We start from the raw sequence: 16,088 nt of genomic DNA on the forward strand, positions 1-16,088 counted from the left end.
CCTTTACTTGGAGTGTTGCAAGGCAAAGGTACACTTCTTGTATGTTGCATACAGCAAGAGGATAGAGCGCAGCATCTGCTTGCACATGGTCACTGTCATCTGAATCTGAGGTTCCTTAAGTCCAGTGGGCCACTGGTGCTCCCGGCTGATGATTTTGCAAAAGGCTGACTTGTCTGAAACTCTGAAGGTCCCCGTCCACTTTGGCGGCTGAGCCGTGATGATCCTGCCAAAGACGGAATCCACGCCACTGAGGCGGACAGGCTGGGGCTTCCTGACCAGCCCTTTCTTATTGTTCATGGTTCGGAGCTCTGATGTGTGGCAGGGTAACTTGGGACTCACCCCAGGTTCCAGGAATGGGCTGTCTAGAACTAGAGTGACCTCTTGGAAGCATAACTGCACTTCAAGGTCAGAAGGGGTGTGTGAGAAGCAGGGGGAAGCCCTAAAAGGGTGCTTGGAAGAAGGTGTGGGTGTTGTATGCCGTAGCCATTGGAAGCTCTCGTCCAGTGGGGTCCATGGTGACCAGAGCTGGTATCCTGCCATTGACTGTCCTAAAGGAGAGGAATCAGAACATGGAATTTCCCTGGCAACTTTTTGGTTAGGGCATCGCCATTCAAATTCACATCTCTTTGTCTCATTATTGACTTTAACTTACTCTGTAGTTCCCATGAACACATTACAATAGATGTTAGGGTACTAGTCATTCTATAAAGGGCAGTAGGGAATGGTAACAAGTATTGAATCTGGCAAGTGCTACGTTTACTAAAACTTTATTAAACCTTATTACAAGCCTCTGACTGTAGGTTTTAGCCTATTTTACAGATGAGGAAATGGATGTGTCCTAAGTGGAGTATCCCAGTTCACCATTAGGACCTGTGCTGTGTTGATAACTGCAAAAGACAGAATCTACACCTGAGGTTGTAGAAGCTGCTGGCACTTCATAATGAGACATTATTTGTGGTCAGAAGCTCAGAAAGGCCACATCTTACTAACTATTTGGGTATCTGAATCCCATGTACTTTACACTAGTGGTTCTCAAGCTTTGATCCTGGAACTAACATTTTCACCATCATCTGAGATATAGAAATGCAGATGCTTGGGCCCCACGTTAGACCTATAGAAACAGAAATGGGAGTAGGACCCTGCAATCTGTACTTAAACCCTCTGGGGATTCTGAGTGCACTTATAGTTTGAGAACTTATTATGCTGTTCCTTTTAAGGAACTTCAGCTTTTACTATTCTTAATTATGGAAACAATCTCCTCTTGGCCCTAAAAAACCTCTGTTTTATGACACAAGGGAGCTGCTGTCTGAGCCCTGAGCTATTTATGTACCACCTCAGTGGAATTATAACAGGCTGGGAGGGAAAAAAAAATGTTTCTAAAGACCAGTCTTTAAAAATTTCTAAAGATTTTTCTGGTTCTTCTAGTAAAATAAGACCCGGTCTTATATAAGACCCGATCTTATAGTAAAATAAGTAAAATATTTTAGTAATGTAAGTAAAATAAAAAAATATAGTAAAATAAGACCGGGTTTTATATTAATTTTTGCTCCAAAAGATGCATTACAGCTAATTGTCCGGCTAGGTCTTATTTTCGGAGAAGCACCGTAGCAGTTTCCTTTTCTTTCCAGCCATGTTTATTTCTCTGCCCCTTTTCTCCCAGAAAAGGTAACAGCGGCAGATCTGACCCCATCCCATCTAGTAATTGCCCAAGAATGCTCTGAAAAATTGACACCTCCACCACAATTTGTGAGATAGTAAAGTTCACATTTAAAAAGAACTGGTGGCATTTCAAACCAGATCAGCCCCAGACAAGGGTTAGTATAAAGGAGCTTTGTTGATTTCCTCCAACTGGTGTATTTCTCCTGACCTATGCAGGCCTTTTTGCATACTGTGTTCAATTATCTGGGCTGCCTTAGGATGAGAAACTGACAGCCAAGGAATAGTTATCTATTCCAAATAGCCTATGAAAGGCTTCTGATGCTGGAGATCAGGGCCCTACGAGCATGCATCCAAGGTCAGTGTATATCACCATGGCAAGGTGGGTGGAAGGTGAGAATAGGACCAAAAGAAGTATTTCATCCCAGCACCCTTTTCCTGACTCACCTCCTTAGAGCAAATGGGGCCAGAGGTAAAAGGCTATGTCAAATGTTCAGCCTAAATACTCCACAGAACCAACGTGGGATGGGAAGGGCTTCTGACCCCAGGTCTTTCCACCACTTTCACACAAGGTTTACATAAAGACGGTTCACCCCCATTCCCACCCCCCAGGAAGTCACCATCATCCAGTCCAAGAGGGGTTGAACCTAGGAAGTCTGGTCAAGCTGCTCTAATAGCTCCTAGAGAGGGAACACCTTGTTCTCCTGGCCAAAAAGTCTTCCCCTTCATATGGCTCCTCCCGTTCCAAGACACCGGTCCGCCGATGTCCCCACCTGGGAAAGGGGAAGGCAGCGTCAAAGTGCAGCTGAGGTCCTGGTGAACTGTGAACTGCGATCCGCAGGGGCTGAAAGTGCCCGGAGTGTGGGGAGCTTGCCCTCCCAACTGGAAGAAGGGGCTTGTGCCCCGGGGTTCCCTACCCAGGGGCGGGGGCAGCCCTGCTCTGCCCAAGGTGGAGGTGGCTGTGGGAGCCCAGGCCGAGCCCCACCATCTGGGCTGGGAGGTCACCTGCCGAACTCCGCGGGCCGCACGCTCCAGAGTGGCGGCTGCTGGTCCCGGGCCGCATCTTTCTTCCACCGGGCGCCTGGCAACCGCCTTTGTGACCCAGGACCCGGAGCCTGAGCCGCAGGGGGTGGGGGTGGGGGTGGAGGGCTCGAGGTGCCCCGCTGGGGGGCGTCAGGGTTGGACTCGGAACCACCTGCTTGGAACGCCAGGTCCAGGACTCAGCTTTCAGGGATGAGGGTTCGAATCCCGACCCCTCCATTCCTCTTCCTTCTCTCCACCTCTCCACACCTGTGTACCTTTGATCTAGTCGCAGAGGATCCGCACGCTGTGGTCAGGAATCTGCATAAAAGTCCCGGGACCTGTAGTTAGTGTTAAAAGTCCTTATTAAACCCTGCTCAGTGGATATTCAGGCTGAGGTATCCAGAGTTCTGAAGGCTTTTGTTGCTGCATTGGAATGATTCCAGTGCAAGGAGACAGAATTTATAAATGCTCGTCTATGAATAGAAAGGTACATGTCTTCCATTGACTTCCTGATTGAAAATCGTTCTCTGCCTTCTATTGAACCTCAAAAAAGATGATGCCGGCAGGCCTGGTGGCTCAGGCGGTTGGAGCCATGCTCCTAACTCCGAAGGCTGCCGGTTGGATTCCCACATGGGCCAGTGGGCTCTCAACCACAAGGTTGCCACTTCAACTCAAGTCCCGCAAGGGATGGTGGGCTCTGCTCCCTAAAACTAAGATTGAACAAGGCACCTTGAGCTGAGCTGCCTCCTGGATGGCTCAGTTGGTTGGAGCGCGTCCTCTCAACCACAAGGTTGCCGGTTCCACTCCCACAAGGGATGGTGGGCTGCACCCCCTGCAACTAGCAATGGCAACTGGATCTGGTGCTGAGCTGTGCCCTCCATAACTAAGACTAAAAGGACAACAACTTGAAGCTGAACGGCACCCTCCACAACTAAGATTAAAAGGATAACAACTTGGAAAAAATCCTGGAAAAATACACACTGTTCCCCAATAAAGTACTGTTCCCTTTCCCCAATAAAATCTAAAAAACAAAACAACAAAAAGAAAAGGGTGATGCTGGCCCATTCTCACAAAACTGAAAAACTGACCCTTTCACCACAGTGTGAATGATCTGACAACTTTGTAAGCATCACTCAGGCTAAGGGCAGACAGATCTCCCCAGCTAACTCCTGTTGACTGATTGTCTCAGTACCTGGCAGTGTGCTGTAAGTACTTGCGGAAAGAATTAACGAAGGGCCCACCTGTCCTTCCCTTATACAAAGTGCAAGGGCACTTTGCGAACTGTAGAACACAGCATAAATAAGCACTGTCACCCTTTGTTCCTTTGCATGAAACTGAAGGGGGGAAACTGGGGGACCAGCTGAGATCCTGGTTTGAAAGGACAGATAGCCTTGAGGAATTTGTCAAGAATTATCAGATGCCCTGTGTGCGTGTTTGTGTGTGTGTCCCTGTGGAAAGAGGTAAGTGGAGAGTTTGGAGGAGTCAGACTGGAAAGGGGCAGAGAATGATGACTCGTGGAAGACTAAAATGATTTTGAGTTATAATTTTTTTTGGTAAGTTTTAAATTTTCCTCTTGAAAGACACCTGTTATTTAAAAAGCAAAGAAAGCAGTAGTTTTCGTTGCATAGTTGTGTTTTTTAAATAAAAGTCCCCAAAGCAAAATTGTATGATTAAAAATTGTTGGATAGAAAGGGCTACATGCTGTTATGACAATCTGCACCACAGTCCCCTGTGTAGTCTGCCCAGTTCTAAGGGATGTAGTCTCAGAGGTACCATTTGCCATCACTGCGGAGTCTGATACTCCACCTAGCTCCATGGCTACCATGCACATCTGGAAAATCTTCCATACTACACGTTACAGATGACCTACGATATCAACTTGGTTTGTTTCATGCAGCGCTCAGCATTCTGGTTGCATTGTTCTAGGATTTTCACGGCAACAGCCAGCCACATTGGCTGTGCTGAAAGCCAAGTTGATACTTTCAAAGCAGCCCGCAACATCGTCATGGTGCACATGCCATATCCATAGCTGTGCAAATGATGGTCCTAGAGCATGATTGCAAAGGAGGCTTAATGCAACTGACTTCAAGAATTTGATTCCACACTGATTATTATACCTGGAGTCATTGACAAGATCTCCAAGTTCCATGAAGCATACGACAGACTCAAATTGAAAACAGACATCTGATTCCCCTATGCTGAGGCAATCTGCCAGCCTGAAGCACTCCTGTTAACCCAACCATTCCCGAAGGGCTTGCCTCTGCAGCCCTGCATCACATATTGGAAACTGTTTTCCTACAATGAAGAACTACCATGCTGGCAAACCCATAACTGGAGGACTGACTGCCTGACAGCAAACTCCATGAGGCATTTAGGGGAAAGCTCCAGAAGTCCAAAGGAACATTCTTCACTCCAGGACAGCATTATTGAGTTGTTTGGAACTACAGGGGAGATCCTGGAAAACGTGTATGGGAAGTCAAGCAAAAGGAGAAGAGCTGAACCTGACTTGTCCATGGAAGACCATTAATCATTTTTTTTTAATTGGGGAAGGGGAACAGGACTTTATTGGGGAACAGTGTGTACTTCCAGGCCTTTCTTTTTTTTCCCCAAGTCAAGTTGTCCTTTCAATCTTAGTTGTGGAGGGCGCAGCTCAGCTCCAGGTCCAGTTGCCGTTGCTGGTTGCGGTGGCACAGCCCACCATCCCTTGTGGGAGTCGAACCGGCAACCTTGTGGTTGAGAGGACGCGCTCCAACCAACTGAGCCATCCAGGAGGCAGCTCAGCTCAAGGTGCCCTGTTCAATCATTAGTTGCAGGGGGCGCTGCCCACCATCCCTTGCCGGAAATCGAACCTGGCAACCTTGTGGTTGAGAGCCCACTGGCCCATGTGGGAATCGAACCGGCAGCCTTCGGAGTTAGGAGCATGGAGCTCTAACTGCCTGAGCCATTGGGCCGGCCCCAATCATTTTTTAATTGTATAGATATATGTATTTAATTTTCTGCTTTCTGCATAAAAATACATGTAAACTGATAGTAAGTGCTTTCTGAAGAGTCAGGTACTGTCTCTTAGTGCCTGAGTCTTCACAAAGCACTTGCTCATGATGAGATTTAGTGTTTTATTTATCCTTTCTCACATAATTCTCCCAACAATTCTAACCCCTCCATGTTGTTATTTTTGTATTACCAATGCTCAGAGGGGTGAAGTGACTCCTCTATGGTAGATTTATGATTTAAAACTGAGATGCCCTGCAGATCTGACTTCTCTGACAAGTGAGCAAAATGCTGACTTCAACAGCATCACATGGGAAGCAGGGTCTTGAATGGCGCAGAGGAGCCTTCTGCATGTCTGCGGTTCTATATTTAGTCGATATGTATTATTTAAAAATCATTATATGAATATGTACAAGAGTTCAGGTAGACTTTAAACTGTTTTCAGATTGGTACAGTGAAAGATTGGAATCTGGAATTAGCTGGTGAAGGTCCACCACTTAATTGGCTGTGTGACCTTGAACTTCGGTTTTCTCATCTGTAGAATGAGAAACCTCTTCCTGACCTCCACAGGATTTGTGAGGGTCCAATGAGGTAATAACTAACAAAAGGAGTTTTATAGGTTGTAAAATATTCTGAGTAAAGGACTGTTAGTAATGGTTTTTCCTCCAGCTACTGCTAGAAGTAATGACTGTTTCACCACACTTTTAAAGTAAAAGGCTTTACTGCACAAACTAGATTGCAAATATTCCCTTAAAAATAAAATTGTCCATAATTCCACTACCTTAACGAACCGGATATTGACATTTTTGGTATATCGTTCTTACCCTCAAGCAGTCATAATTTTTGTGTAGTTGCAATTGAAGAAACATTTATATTTTGTTTTTCCCTTCAACTTCTCATGTGTTATGTTGCCATAGTGTTCATAACTAGCATTTAAATGACTGCATAATATTGCTGTAAATGGCTATACCGTTGTTTACTCATTCCTCAACTATGGACATTTAGAATTTAGTTGTCTTTTGGTTTTTTCTAATAGATAATGTTACAAAGAGCACCTTTGAACTTAAAGTGTTGTTTTTTCCTTTTTCAGTGATTTTCTTAATGAAATGATTAGATCAGAGTCCGAATATTTTTTACAGCTCTTGTTTATCGATTTACAAATTTCCTTCTGAAGGGATTATGCCAAGTTTACGTGACCGGCTATTTACGAGTCTACTAATTTCCCCTCAGCCTCTCCATCACTGGATATTATTATTAAAAAAATACGTATTCATTTGACAAATCCAGGTGGACCATCATGCCGTGCTGTTGAAAGGCATTTTGAAAATGACTTGTATTTAATGTGGTTTAGTCAGTTACGCCCAACTTACTGCTGACACAGACCGCAACCTGTTTGGAGCAGCTGAGCGAGAGGGTGACGCGGGACCACGCGCCTCTAACTCCCCGCAGCGCCAGTGACCCGGTTTATGGTGGGTGAGAGGCTCCTGGCACATGCGCGCTCCACTCTCCCCGCCGGAGTGAAGGCGACTTTTCAGAGGCGTGGGAGCCGGGCCGAAACGCAGGCGAGGACGTGACATTGCGCAGGCGCATCACAATGCCCGCTGATTCGTGGGCGCCCAGGGATGGGGTGGCCTGGCGGCGCAGGCGCACGGGCGGCCTGGAGGGTCGGGGCGCTTGCGCAGTCGCTCTTCATTCAGCGGCAGCCATGGCGGGACAAGAGGATCCAGTGCAGCGGGAGATTCACCAGGACTGGGCGAACCGGGAGTACATTGAGGTCATCACCAGCAGCATCAAGAAAATCGCGGACTTCCTCAACTCCTTCGGTCAGAGGGCGAGCAGGGGGAGGCGGGGTAGCGGGAGGCCTCGGGGGCAGGTTGGCGGGGGCGCCGAGACGCTTCCAAGGGGTTCTCTCTGCGAGTCCCCGCTCCTGCTGCTTTTCGCTTCCTCCTTCAGGCCGCACCTTCCGCCTCCCCCCTCCCCCTCAGGCCGCCCTGGGCAGTTCCTGTCGGGTTGTCCTGCTCTAGGCTGAGCTCTTCGCTTCAGTGCCATTACCCCGCACCCATTAACAAAACGAGTCTCTCCCTTTTCCAGACTCGTCAGGCAGCTCCATCCGCCTTCTGCGGCTTTTCTTCTCTGCAGTAGCCTCCCTGCTTCCTTGGTGCGACGGTTTCCTTCCAGCTCCCACTTTGCATTCAGAGGGCGCCTTCCAGGACGCCTCCGTGGCCGTGCCCCTGCCCTGTTGAAAAAGACTGTTGACGGTTCCCCATCTCTTTCAGGATCGAGTCAGAACCCTTCAGTGCCATGCTTTTTAGTCGCCCCTTCGGCCACTCTCCTGCCCGTCCCTGCTTGTCTCCCGTGTTTGCTGTGGTGAGAGGGGTAGACGAGGTCAGAAGTAAGGTCCAGAGCGTGTAGGGCCATTGGACATCTCTGTGCTGCTGATAGCCAGCTGGCAGCCCTGCCTGCTTCTAGCAGAATCTTTCCTACTCATGGCAAGTGTTCTTCAAGTGTTTCCTTAAGAGAACTGGGCGCTGGGTAGACTTTCTTACGTAATCACAAGACGTAGAGGTGACATCTAGTGATGTTTTTCCAACTCGTGTGCTTCTCTTCCACTAATTCGGCAACATTTCAGCACTTAAGATTTCGTAGGCAAAATGATGTAAAAAAAAGATTTTTAAACGTATTATGTACTTTCTAGCTAGAGGACTGATGAGTTCTAAGGACCGAACATTGCCAAGAAGCATTTGACAGAATTTGGTCAAAAAGCATCAGCAAGAGAAACTAGATCTTAGTGCAAGACTTAGGCACTGGGGGGGGGGGGGGACACACAGAATAAGAACCTATTTCCTGCATTCAAAGACTCTCTGTATTGCACACGAAATAGTAACTTCAGAACAAAGCAGCACATCGTTTTGTATTCACATAGAAGATATATAGGACTGTAATCTTGATGTGTCTTGGTGCGATGGATTTCCTTACCAGGAAATGGGGGTGAAGGTACCTTATTGGGAGAAGTACCTTTCCGGTCAGGTAGTGTTTTTAAATTCTGTGCAAACTCTTTAAACGTTAGTTTTCATAATTGGTTTCTCCTGCTTTCTCGGAGAGCTAAAGTATTATTGGGGGTTCCTCACAGCATTCTTTACTCATAACATTCTCCCAGTGGAAAGGCCAGAGAAGAGAAACCAAAATATTGCATGCTAGGGAACGAATGGAATGATGACAGGATCACAGCTTTGGCTTAGTCTGGAGAGGCAGTGGAAAATAATAGGAAAAATCACTGATGTGGAGTTTTAACTTTAAAAATCAGAATTAAAAGACTTCATTTATCTGGTAGGAGTTAATATCTAATAGGTACACACAATATCCAAGCAAAGTATTAAGAATGTCAGTTCAGTCAATAAAGCATTTAAAATAACAAGTCAAACTGGGGCTCTTTTTTAAAATTTTAAAGTAATCTAGTATCTCAGTCCCCCAAATTTGGATTTAGTAATGTAATATCTTCATTTGTGAGCACTGAGTTTTATTAATATTAATAAACTTTTAATTCACATACCTTTGACATAAATCTTAGCATCTCACACCCACTAAATTTATATAGTGAGTGAGTCTTTTGGAACTGACCGAAAATTGAAGAATTTGAGCTTAGGATTTGCAGAGGAGAAATGTCTCCTTTCTTCCTTTATTAGCAAGAGACTCCCTGCTCTGAGATTTTATCAAATGTGTGTGCGTCACATTTTGTGATCAGATAGAGAATAAAGACTTCTTTTTGTTCAAGATTTCCAGCAAGTCCTAGGCTCTGGAAATAGACGCACAGAATTCCAGTCTTTAGGAAAGGGAAGAAATGACTTCCCTTAGCTTAGGCTATTATTCTCCCTAAAGTAATAATGGCCTGATGTTTGGGGTAATTACTACCACGTTTCCCCGAAAATAAGACTGGGTCTTATATTAAGTTTTGCTCCAAAAGACGCATTAGGGCTTGTGTTTAGGGGATATTCTCCTGAAAAATCATGCTAGGGCTTACTTTTCGGTTAGGGCTTATTTTCGGGGAAACACGGTAGGTGGTTTTTGAAGATTTTACAGTGTGAATTTACTCCTGTTAAATAAAAGAACAATTAATTACAAGTAAGAACAGAATTATGAAGCAAGATTAAAAGTTAAAGCAATTTGATTTAGCAGTCAGGTGTAAAGCTTGCAAAGATTGACAATATCATGATATAAGAATTTAGACAAAGGTCATCAGGCTGAGAAACTGGATGAATCATAAGGGTACACTTTGAGTGTATTGTCTTGGCATTGAATGACCCAGGATGAACGTGTGTGGGATGTATTTTCCCATTCTAAGCCCTTAGCGTGACTCCTTAGTGCTGATGTGTATCTGTGGGCTTGTGTTGAATTTGTGATACGATTTGGTGGTGCAAAGATTGAATAGGAATTTACTTTGAGGAAGCATCTGGAACTCTGAAAATGCTAGCAACCCTACAGTCCTCAGCCAACCACAGAGTCTGTAGGCCGTGAGGTTTGGAGAGGGATCTGTTTTTCCAAGACAGCTAATGACATTCTCGAACAGCTTTTACCCTTTGATTCCAGCTGGTGAGAAGAGTTGCAATCTCTTTGTGGCTTTCTCTTTGAGTGTCGGAGCACCATCTGAACCTGAGGACGTGCAGTGAGAACTTCCTAATACGAGGCCTATTCTGTAGTTTGAATTGGTGAAGTTTCTAAAAATGAATTGCCACAGATGATAGCTTTTTATTTTTATACCTTTTTTCCTGATTAAAGCTATGTGCAGAGAAATGTAACGAAAAATAGCGAATGTGACTATTTGTAAGTCTCAGTTTTTATACTTAGCCAACAAGTAGAGCATGCTTGTTGTGACCCAGCTGTGTGTCAGATGCTATGATAAAGGAATAAGTCAGAATAAATGGACATAATAATCACTCCTAAGAAATCTAGAATTTTGTTGAAGAAGTAAAATTTACCTGCACAAACGATTCAAGAGAAAGACAGTGTTGATTTTTGTAGAGCAAGGTTATATGCAGTGAGAGCTCAGAGAAGGAGCTGTCTGCTAACTGGCATCCACTCAGCAGTGATAATGGACATAGTTGTCCCTCCTCATCTGCTATTTTGTTTTCCAGTTTCAGTTACTCGCAGTCACCTGTGGTTTGAAAATATTAAATGGAGTATTCCAGAAGTAAATAATTTATGTTTTAAATTGTGTGCTGTTCTGAGCACTGTAATAAAATCTCTTGCAATCTGCTCCATCCCACCCAGGACGTTTTTCATCCCTTTGTCCAACATATCCATGCTGTATATATAACCTGCGCCTTAGTCACCTAGTAGCTGCCTGGGTTACCATATCCACGCCGCAGTGTCTCATGCTTGTGTTCAAGTAGCCTTAGTTTACTTAATCATGTCCCCAAAGCACAAGAGTAGTGATGCTGGCAATTCAGTGATACCAAAGAGAAGCCATAAAGTGCTTGCTGCGTATCATCGGAAGGTCAGTAGTGGCCGGATGCCTCATCACAGTACCTGTGTCATTCCCCGCACTTTGTCTCATTACGCATTATCACCAAGAAGTACAATAAGACACTTTGGGAGAGAGAGAGACGGCATTCACGTAACCTTTATTACAGTATCTTATTGTCCTATTTTGTTAGTATCATTCATCTTACTATGCCTAATTTTTAAATTAAACTTTAGCATAGGTATGTCTGTATAGGAAAAAACATAACATGCATAGGGTTTATGGTTTCCCTTGGGGGCTTGGGACTCATCCCCTGCTTATAGGGGGGACGAGGACAAGTGGCATTTTGAGTTAAAGTGTGGTGATAATGAACACATAAGTGCACTCTGGTTTTAGATTTGTCTACCTGTGGAGTGTTTTCCCAGTGCTTTGTTTGAACCAGTATGTCTTTAGTGGGATCTGAAATATCAGCAAAGTGTCCGGAGTTCAACCTTTTGTATTTCTCCACATTCTCCATGTAGGCCAGTAGCATTGTGTTCTTGGATGCTGATTCATTACCAGATTGACACAGCTAGAACAGAACAGCCATCCGGAAGAAACCTTCCCTCTTGCCACCCTGCCCCTCTGGATAATTTTGGCTCTTTCTATGGGAAATAACAGGTTGTCAGTGATAACATTCATGCTGTTACTCAGTAGCATACATGGTGTACCTTTGAGCTTCTACAAACAAAAGCGAAAGAGATTTGGTCCCATTGGGCAGTCCTAGCAGTGGCAGTGTATCCAGGAAAAGGGGCGCTGAGGTGCTTCTACTCAAGCTAGACCCGGGCATTAGAAGACGCAGTATTAGCAGACAAACAAGATTAAAAGGAAGAATGAAGAATGTCCAGAATAGGCAAATCCATAGAGACAGAACGATTAGCGGTTGCCAGGGGCTGGGGGGAGGCAGAATGGGGAATGATTAATAATATTAATAGATAAAGGTTTCTGTTGGGATTATGAAAATGTTCTAACATTAGAATATGGTGATGGCTGCACAACTCTATAAATATTCTAAAAACCATTGAATTATATATTTTAAACAGGTGAACTTCATGGTATGCATATAAATTATGTATCAATAAAGCTATTTTTAAAAAAGTAATGAAGAGTAGTAGTGAAGATGGATGAGTGGGAAAGGATCTGGTATGGAAATAAAAAGAAAAAAATGAACTAGAAAGTGAAAGAATTGGGCTGTAAGCAAATTTTAAGAGATGTGAGGAATAAATTACAGCCCCAGAGTCTCAGAAGGGTGGTAGCCACGTGCAGTGGGACAGTGTGATGGGAAAGGGTACCAGACTAGAGCATGAAGGAGCTGGGTTTTGAACTTAGTTCTGCTACTGTTTTCTCCCATCGGTGACCCCTGATGGGCCCTTAACTTATCTATGCCTTAATTTCCCCATTTGTAAAATTAGTGGAGTTACATGAAAATCAAGCTTTTGTTGCATTAATATGCCAGAATCCATCATTTTTTTCAGTAAATATCTGTGTGCCAGGCAAGACACTAAGGTTACAAAGATTGATAAGAGACATTATCTGCTTTTGATTAACTCATTCTACTGGGAAAACAGACATGTAAATAATAAATTACAAGTACATAAACATTTGGTGTTGCATGAACATTTTCTCATGTGATTAAATTTTCTTCAAATGTAATTTTAATGGCTGTTTCAATAGTCTCATATATATGCCTTGCTTTATCAAAGCATTCCTAAGTAATAGTGGTGAACATTTTTGTTTGTTAAATCTTTATCCAAAGGGAGAAGTGATAACCTACGACTAAGCGCATAAATAACTTACAAATCAGAAATTCAACCATAAATGTTTAGGTAAATACAGACGGGAGCAAATGTATCCATCTGACAGACCCCCTCAGAGGTCCAGTTTAAACCGAACCTTAAAGAAGAATGTTTAGACAGGCAAGATGAGTAAGATTTGGATGTGATGAAATGAAAATTGAGGCAAGATCAGGGTGTAGGAAGATTTGTCGCAAAATGGGTACCGAAGCACTTTTGCATAACAGCCAGGGAAGAGATGAAAAGGAAGGTTGTGAGCTAAGTGTTAAGTCGTTGAGTGGGAGGGTGTCTCAGAGAGTGGATATTTTAAACTTAAAAAGTGAAGATTATTGAGAGATGACTGAACAACAGTGTTGGAGGAATGATAGGAAATAATTAGCATGGCTAGAAACCATTTTCTCTTGTATATTGAGAATAGTTGGAGAAAGAATAGGCAAGTAGTTTGTGTTAGAGAAGCTTGCAGAGGAAAAGGTATTTTAGGGGAAATCTAGGTTTCATTTTGTGTGAGGTGGTGACAGAAGATTGGAAAAGGTACAGGAAGAAAAGGAATTTTGCAGATGGAATGTGAGCTCCACAAGGTATTTAATGTCCTCTGAGTTTTCCCTCATTCCGAAAGGCTGCGCAGATACGAATGAAACATAGAATGAAACGTAAGTGCCCTCCTAGAGCCACAGTAGTGCTGTGGCTTCCTGAGCTCGGAAACACTGACGCCTTTCCGCCTTCCCATACATAGTCTCCTGCATTCTTGGCCTCTGCTTTGCTTCCCTATTGAGATTATTTTCTTCCTCTTGTCATTTTCCTTCTCTTGAAACTCTTAGTTTGCCTGTTAGCAGATGGCCATCTGTACACCCTTGGTGTATTAGTGTTCTATTGTTCCCATAACAGATTATCACAGGCGTGGCAGCTGAAACCGCAGAAATGGGTTATTTTACGGTTGTGCGGCTCAGGGGTCCAGCACTGGCTCACTGGGCTGACAGCGGGTCAGCACTGTGCGTGCCTTTCTGGCAGGCTCTAGGAGAGGATCCTTTCCCTTGCTTATTGGCTTGTTGGTAGACTTCATTTTCTTGCAGCTGTAGGACTGAGATCTCTGTGTCCTTTCTGGCTGTCCTCTGAGGGCTGTTCCCAGCTTCTAAAGGTCACTTGCAACCCTTAGCTCATGGTCCCCTTCCTCCATCTTGAAAGCCAACAATGGCAAGTTGAGTCCCTCTCACACTGCAAATCTCTTCTGCTTTCCTCTTCCTTTCTCTGTATTTATGGATTTGTCATTGGGTTGGGCCCATCTAGATAATCCAGGATCTCAAGGTTAAACATAATCATATCTGTAAAGTCCCTTTTGTCTTGTAAGATACATATTCCCAGGTTCCAGGGATTAGGAGGCCACATCTTTGGGGGCCGTTATTTGGTAGGAAGTTCAACAGATCCATTCTAAGCAGCTGTGCTCCTAAGATACTTCTCACCTTGTCCTCTGCACTCCCGTGCTTTGTCCACCCATCCCATTTGTACTCTGCATGATACATCATTCCTCTTCTTTAGCTTGGGATGGTGGTGGTGGTGGGTGTGTGTCTTTGTGTATCTGTGTGTGTCTGGATGACAATAATCCTGAACATCAGTCTCCTTTTACCAGATATGTCTTGTCGCTCAAGACTCGCAACATTAAATGAGAAATTGACAGCTCTTGAACGGAGAATAGAGTACATTGAAGCACGGGTGAGTATGGCAGGCAAGATGCATCCTCATGAGGCTAGGCAATAGCTGTGCAAGAGAGAATGTACATTTCCACTTATTGCTGAAACAAACCTAGAAGCAGAAACAGACTTAGAGAACTTAAGTACCTGGCCTGGATTTGAACCGTGTGTCTGAGACTCCAAAGGTATCTTATTTTCTACCACTCCCTACTACCTAGGATCTAAAATAAGATTTTTAAGACCCTGTAATCTTTTTGAATTTATCTAATTTTCAGTTTTGCTTCAACAGGTGACAAAAGGTGAGACCCTCACCTAGAACTGTGCCAAGCTGCTGCTGGGAAGTTGCTTTACAAAACACAAGCCTACGTGGGAAAGGCCCCAGCAGCCTTCAACTCCTTCCTCTCTTCTTAAAGAGCAACGAGGCTTATTCTTGTTTTTCTTTCTTCAACAATGTGGCCTTTGGGCTCTGCCATGTACATCTGGCAGTGTGATGTGGCATGTGGGGAGAAGTTCCAGGGGAACTCTTGAAAACATTAGGCATTTTACCTTTTCAGTAACATTTTGTAGAACTACTTGTCAATGTATTTGAGGCACTCAGAGCCAAAAGCCTGGGACTCTTCGTGAAGGTCCTCCCCACCCCTCTCTTCCTCTCTCAGACTTTCCTCATAGCTCTCATGGCCTCTGCATTGAATCTACAAACAGTCTCTGTCTCCTCAACACCTTGTTGGGGGCTAGGAGACACACATGCCCTGGCAAGGTGGCTGCCAGAGAATGTGGTTGCTAACCCACCAGTTTTTTGTCCTTTTGGGGAGGTCAAGGCCAGGCCCCCACTTGGCTTGAAGGGACATTTTCAGAATTTTCTTTCTGTCACTTGGGGTGTCTTTGCCTCTCACATTTCCCTAATAAACTCCTCAACTTTATCTGACTGCTGTGATTGTGGTGGGGAGAGGAGCTAGAGATGGGGTTTACCTGTTCTACAGAAATCTGATGTGTGGGATTATTGTTCTGACATAAAACTTTCAGGGGTAGCTGTTTGATCAAAGCCTAGGTGGCTTGCCAGCTGGAGCCCCCATATTTGGACTTTGAGCTGACTAATTCATCCTGGGAATCATTGGGTCATTCAGCAGACATTTACCAAGTACTTACTGTGTAGGTACATTATGCTTCAATAAAAGATACAGTGTGTTGAATCAGGTGTGATGCTTATAGTCTGTTGAAATAACAGCATTCATACAATTTAACCACAATCCAGGGTTTTATATCCAGGGTTTATAAGGTACAGCTAAATGTCTACTTCTTTTATAAAGAAAATTGTTTGAACAGAAGAGTCTAAAACTTTTCATTCTAGCATCCAAAGCTTGCTATAAACTTGTGCCAACCTACTTCTAAAGGCTTGTAAGTCACATGGAAGTCACTGTGCTCCGTACACACTAGTTTCCCACTATT

General features: G+C 44.2%; 2 protein-coding genes across 2 annotated transcripts; one reads left to right on the plus strand and one right to left on the minus strand.

The window, feature by feature from the left end:
• Positions 1 to 3: 3 nt before the first annotated feature.
• Positions 4 to 7,101, minus strand: FANCD2OS (FANCD2 opposite strand; the record flags this gene model as incomplete). The annotated part of the gene is made up of 4 exons (XM_081072754.1): positions 7,038 to 7,101; positions 2,955 to 3,017; positions 2,352 to 2,429; positions 4 to 548 (listed from the first exon to the last, which is right to left on the minus strand). Exons 3-4 carry the CDS (start codon positions 2,383 to 2,385, stop codon positions 4 to 6), a joined length of 579 nt encoding a protein of 192 aa, XP_080928880.1. The 5' UTR covers positions 2,386 to 2,429; positions 2,955 to 3,017; positions 7,038 to 7,101.
• Positions 7,102 to 7,115: 14 nt separating this feature from the next.
• BRK1 (BRICK1 subunit of SCAR/WAVE actin nucleating complex) lies at positions 7,116 to 15,562 on the plus strand. The gene is made up of 3 exons (XM_081072755.1): positions 7,116 to 7,490; positions 14,582 to 14,664; positions 14,932 to 15,562. The coding sequence occupies exons 1-3, from the start codon at positions 7,262 to 7,264 to the stop codon at positions 14,956 to 14,958; spliced, it is 339 nt and encodes a 112-aa protein (XP_080928881.1). The 5' UTR covers positions 7,116 to 7,261; the 3' UTR covers positions 14,959 to 15,562.
• Positions 15,563 to 16,088: the final 526 nt, after the last annotated feature.

The sequence above is a fragment of the Rhinolophus hipposideros genome, assembly GCF_964194185.1.
Source record: "Rhinolophus hipposideros genome assembly, chromosome: 14".
In the NCBI taxonomy this organism is placed as follows: domain Eukaryota; kingdom Metazoa; phylum Chordata; class Mammalia; order Chiroptera; family Rhinolophidae; genus Rhinolophus; species Rhinolophus hipposideros.

Bases quoted from the DNA above. Each gene is read 5' to 3' on its own strand.
- BRK1 (XM_081072755.1), top strand. From the start codon at position 7,262: ATGCCCGCTGATTCGTGGGCGCCCAGGGATGGGGTGGCCTGGCGGCGC. The intron at 7,491-14,581 runs GTCAGAGGGCGA...TCCTTTTACCAG, and splicing joins GGACTTCCTCAACTCCTTCG to ATATGTCTTGTCGCTCAAGA. The intron at 14,665-14,931 runs GTGAGTATGGCA...TTGCTTCAACAG, and splicing joins TAGAGTACATTGAAGCACGG to GTGACAAAAGGTGAGACCCT.